General features: G+C 37.1%; 1 protein-coding gene across 1 annotated transcript; it reads left to right on the plus strand.

The window, feature by feature from the left end:
• The first annotated feature begins 1,375 nt into the window (after nt 1–1,375).
• On the plus strand, nt 1,376–4,528 carry LOC139716394 (mitochondrial protein C2orf69 homolog). The gene is made up of 4 exons (XM_071627943.1): nt 1,376–1,694; nt 2,186–2,418; nt 3,595–3,782; nt 4,414–4,528. The coding sequence occupies exons 1-3, from the start codon at nt 1,391–1,393 to the stop codon at nt 3,778–3,780; spliced, it is 723 nt and encodes a 240-aa protein (XP_071484044.1). The 5' UTR covers nt 1,376–1,390; the 3' UTR covers nt 3,781–3,782; nt 4,414–4,528.
• The last annotated feature ends 1,501 nt before the right edge of the window (nt 4,529–6,029 follow it).

Below are 6,029 nucleotides of genomic sequence, written 5' to 3' on the forward strand. Positions count from 1 at the left end.
TCTTGGCTTGGAACAGCGAATAACAAGGTTGGGGAAAGCCTAAGCATCACTACAATTAAGTACACGTCTGGAGATGGATATCACGACTCGGGGGCCATAAGCAAAGCTCTTTGTGATGACGTCATGGGAAAGGAAGTTTTTGCGGACGAACTCCTCATCAACTTGTTGATACCCTTCATCTGTAAAGATGGCTACAAGTTGACGATAGATAATGACCCTACGGTAAAGCATACCAGCCCATTAACCCCGGGGCACTCCTTGTACACAGTTAAGAATTTGCTTTTGACATCATAATATCTAAAGAGAGTCAACTCTAAGCTTTGAAAAACTGAGATATTGAGAGATATACAGTACACTAGGTCCTGTGACTGTGTATGAGTGATCGTCCATGGAGCAGTAATGCTGGTAGGCCTCGCCTTTTGACAACTGAGGAGCAAGCCTTCATTGACCAACCGATTGATCAAGCAGCTGTGTTTCGCAGTTAACCAGCCCTTATGCAGCAACATCATAATGTGCACAAAGGCGTGCAGTGGAGAAGGGCACCTGAATTCCGTGACATCAACCCGATTGAACTTGTGTGGGGATATAAGAAGACAGTCTAGATCTACATCTGACAGGATTCTGACTTGGTGAAATTGGGTCCTCGTAACTTTTGAAAAACGTGAAATAAGAGAGGGTTAGGAGATGCAGTTTCATAGAACAGGGAGAAAAGAGAAATTAATGATGAGTGTCACTCCTGCATGATGTGCAAAAGTACAGATTTCCCAGTGAAAGCAGCACCTGCCAAAAACAGTCCAGAAAAATGTTTAAATATTGATAATTTTTTTAACCCATCAATTTTTTACAGTGGGTAGAGAAAAGATTGCTTTCCCAAGTATTAGCAAAATTAAAAGAATTGAGTTAATCTAATAGTGTGTGATCCATCAAAGAGGATCCTAATCTTCGACTTTTTGTGGGTTTTTAGATGGTTGTTACCAATGACCATTCTGGCTGGTGGGCAAAATATATATTTTAAATGCCTTCTGTTAAATAGTTTTGTTAGTTGTGTTTTTGTGCATGTGAGATGATGTTGCTTCCTCCCCCTACTTTTTGTTGGATTGTGAATTGTTTGATGCCTTGTTACAATGGGTTGGAGTATACCGTTGGTACAATGTTTGTGTGTTTTCTTTTTCATAGTGCTATTAGTCCCAACCCTTCACCCTCTGCTTCCCTAGATGAGATTGTGAATGCCCACATAACCCACTAGGTTCCAAATTGGTAGTGAGTTACCTTAGAGGGACATGATGGACAAATGTGATGATCTTTTCTAATTTGTCAATCAATTACTGCATGATTTACTTAATAAATTGATTTTGTTTCCACATTTCTTTATTAGAATTTTGAGGATAGAATGAAGCACCATCCCTTCAACAAGATGTGGCAGACATGGACATTTGAGAACACAATGGGCATTTTGCGGAAACGCTTCCCTCATTCGCATGTCATCATGATCACCCCCTCCAGGCGAGTGGAAGAAGCTTTCAGCTGCTTCCAGAATTTCATGGAAGTGGATGCTACTGGATCACCAGTGAACTACGACCACCATAATGCCTGGGAGCATCTCAAACTGCTTCTTGACGCAGCTTGGAGAAGGATCGACGAGGAATCGGGGAGTGGTGAGGTCCCCAGTCAGAAGTGCTCACAAGACATGGTAAGCATATATTTTGTGTCATTGTGGCATTAATGCTCCATTTTTACAGATTGTCAATGTTTGTTACAGTGTTACAGTAGATTGTGAGGTTGATGTTGTAATGTACATGTACCAGCGACTACCTGTAATGAATAAAGAAACCAAAGGCACTCAACTCAAATTCCAATGTGTTTTAAGATGTTATCATGGATGAAAATTCAAAATACAATGTACGGTAGTTAGAGAGTCTAAAAGTTTACGTGCTTTCAGCAGAAATGGATTGGAATGTTCAAGCTGTCTGGTTGCATGAACTGGATATTGCAGCTTTATTGTGCAAATGATTTTAACCAGTTTCTAGTTTAAAGCTAAAACATTGAAAGTTCAAATCTCTAAGACTACATTAACAAAGGAATATACATACAAAGCCGTATTTGTAACATCAATCACATTATTGCGTCATTATAATCGTGCACCTGTTGTTCCAATAGGTGGAAAATGCCAACATACATGGACCAGCTGAACAACACTCTCCCCATGGTGACTCTCCTCTAACATTAATTGGTTTCAGTAAAGGCTGCACAGTGCTAAATCAACTTGTTGTTGAGCTACCGGAAGCCTCAACAAACCCTGATCTCATCGCATTCATCAGTCGCGTTAAACATTTCTACTGGCTCGACGGCGGGCACTCGGGAACTGTCTCAACATATGTCACTGATGACAGTGGCTTGAAGGAGCTTGCAAAGCTGAAGGTATCTTTTTTTACTTTGTAACATCTTCTTTGTCTTACCCTCTGCATAATAGAGGCAAGACATAATATGTCACTTTACTGTTGATGTTGTTGTTGATAATCATCAACAAGTTGGTTTAGCCTTTATAACCTTCCACAGCTCAGACTATGACCATGAAAGAACCCTGAATTCACACCACAGGTACACAACCTAAATATGCCAATCAAGTGTGAATACCAGTGAAGTCCAAAAGGGTCAAAGGTCAAAAGGTCAATGAACTTGCTCTGCTAAGTACTGCACTCACAATATTATGGTGTACTATCAATAACTTTCCACGGATTTGAGCTATGACCTCCAAACTCCCACCACAGGTTTGTACATAACTTACAGCTACTGGCACTTGGTCGAGTTTGAGTATTGGAGAAGGCAGACAAGATCAGATTTTAAACAGTCAATGAACATTATCAGATAGATCTTGACTGATTGTAAACTGTTGTGATCTCCATCATTTTCCGCAGCTTTGAGCTATGACAATAAAGTTTACACCACAGGTGCATCACCTTTATACTGGTCTAGTTCAAAATTGGTGAATTTCTACAATGCAAGCTAGACACAGTTAACTCACTGAAACCTTTGAACCATCATGTCTACTATGATTCACAGTTCACATGCTGTATGCCTTTTCAGCCTAAATGCATTGTAAGGGCAAGATATCTTGTACCTGCTTGTCTAGGCCAATAAAACTTGGATGCACGTTTGTTCACAATGACAATTTTAATCCAGTTCATTAATATTGTAGAAAACAGAAGAGCCATATAATGAGTGTAGAGGGAACTGTCATATCCAGCAGGTCAAGAGCAGTTTGGACATTGTATGAAAGTCAGAAGTAAATGTCATGCCATCAGTGAGGGGTATGTAGAAATGTTAACCAGGAGAGTTAAATCCTCAAATTTCTTGTGAATTATCATGGCATTTTTGGTGGCCGATCTTCTTGAATTTACTTTGCATTTTTGTGCTGATGTCTAAAGAAACAATTTTGAGGAAAAAATGCTATTGCTCTTAACTAATGAGCTTTTAGAGGAAGTCTTGGCATGAGCAAGACAATACATAAAGGAGAGATTTATTTTTGTGTGTTAAGTTTGTGTATGTGCACAAATTAGAAGCTGTTTTCTTTTATTATTTTTGCGTCTCTTTCAGGCCACAATACATGTACATGTGACACCTTACCAAGTAAAAGATGAAGGGCGCCCTCACATTGGAGAGGACCACCAAAGTTTTCTCATGTCCCTGCTCCACTATGGAGGCAATGTTCAACGAAAGCTGCACTTCCCAGAGGAGCGACGGTCACTGAAACGGCATTTTGAAGTGCTGAAAGTGTTCTGATGGTGTGTACTTTGACAGGTTATTGTTCTATCTTGTATAATGATATCCCTTTCTGTGTAATAGTTTGAGATTTTTTTTTCTGTCTTTCTGTTTGTCTGACTATCATTATTTACAATCTACATTTTACAAATTTACATCTTTGTAGATGACCTTTTTTTCATTGCTTTATTTTGTGTTTCTATTGCAAAGTGTGCATTGTTTTCCTGATACATGCCCATAATTATCTGTACATACACCCTGGTATTGTATTATACTTTGTGATTTATATTTCTTTTTTCTTTTTTTTTTGATTACTCAATTATATGAATCGACAAATGCATGCTTGCATTATGATTCACTTTTGTTGATGAAAATGAATACAAATTGAATTGATCTGAATAATGGTTTTCATTATGAAAATAAGATATATATATATATATATATATATATATATAATATATACTATATTTTTTATTTTTTTATATGCCTTCCTTCATTCTAGACAATATCATAAGTCACGTTTTGCAAACAATTTGATTTCTGGTGACAGTATTCTCTAACAATGCATGTCTTTAATTGAACGAGTCATCCATCAATTACACTGCAATATAATGCTAAGAATTGGAGATCTGCTTTTATTTTCTTTCAATTCAGACCCAGCAAAAGCTTTGAAAAGAAAGCATAATTGCTCTTCGTTTCAAAACCAGTATGACGAACGTGAAGTGCCGAGGCATGTGAGAATAAAGGTTCTCTTCCGTTGGGGTCGGAGATGTTGCAGTCACGGTCATCGGATCAGAATCATCACGAGTGACGAAGACAATAGAAGGCCTACAAGAAAAGGTCGTAATGAGCAGGTTGATTTCTTTGAAACAAGATTCAATTGCGAGTTCAATGAAGTATCAGAGTTGTTGCACTGTGGTGACAACCTGTGGAAGGTATCTGTTGTAATTACTGCCAATGATCTTTCCAAGCATGGCTTGCATCTCAAGTCTGCTGCTGCATCACAGACTAACTACTGAATGATGTAGGCCTGCAGGTTATCAACAATGCTGCAATGCTAGAAACCAGAGAGTTTGTGAAAAAATCATTCACACCTGTAGATACCTATGGGTGTTACTGAACAAAGGCATTTAAGCGCTGTTATTCAGATCCAGATTCTGTCAATGTTTTAAGTTGGCTGGAATGGTGTCAAACTTTAAAAACTTGATTTTTTTTAAAAATTGTTTTATTCAGTGTTATATTTTGGAGGTGATATGATATGTGAGCTAGTAAAAGACTGATATGCATTTTTTTTAAATCCTAAGTAAGCATGGCTTGATATGCTTGTAGGTACTTCAGTCTTGCCTGACAAAAAAAAAAAAAAAAAAAAGCTGATAAAAGTATTAGAATTTTTACTGAAAATTACTGGTAGAATTTGAAGATATTCTGTGTTTTTAAAAGCTTTTTATGTCATTGACTACAGGTCATTGATATAGTGAGCTTGCTGAATTAGGTATTATTTATTATTTCCTCCTCCATGGAAGGACATTCTGTTTTCATGAGTGTTGGTTTAATTGTTTGTTTGTCTGTGTGCAAAATAACTAAAAAAACTTGTGAATGGATTTGGATTCGGATGAAACTTGCAGGAAAAATTGACAATGATACAAGGGATGTACAATTAAATTTGGGTTGTGATCCTTGGTAGTGATATTTTGAAGGATTTGTGATATTTTGGCAGATATTAAACATCGCTGTACTTGGAAGTTCAAGCTGCACATCTTTGAGGTTTGCATATGTGCAATAAATTTTGTGCTCTGCTGCTGGAAGCTGATGACGTAGACAAAAGACTTCTATACACTGTAATAGGAAAATGGGGGATTCTCATCATGTGTGTACGGGTAGAAATGAGCTGCTTGCTAGAGGACTCTGCTCTCATAGCGCTTTTTATTTCTGGTTCTCATCATTATCATTCCTGAACAAGTCTACAATGACTGGATTGTATGAATAACTAATAGATAATAGCAAGTAATAAACAAATAACTAAACAAATAAATGTGTATTGTAATGCTATCCCTTTGGCATGATTATTAAAATTGTTCCTATCAATCTGTATTCTAATTATAGATTTGGTCATTAGTCAATCACATTCCACATTACATATTGATATCGATTAAAAAAAACAAAGTTGTATTAAAAACAGGCATCATATGTGTACTTTGTAATAAAGTGATTGGGGTTTGATGTAAATGTATGTTAATTATGTCAGGAATAATTTGTAATTCATGTAAGTT

The sequence above is a fragment of the Diadema antillarum genome, unplaced genomic scaffold (assembly GCF_040938485.1).
Source record: "Diadema antillarum isolate AM-2024a unplaced genomic scaffold, OU_Dant_1.0 scf00000065, whole genome shotgun sequence".
Classification (NCBI taxonomy): domain Eukaryota; kingdom Metazoa; phylum Echinodermata; class Echinoidea; order Diadematoida; family Diadematidae; genus Diadema; species Diadema antillarum.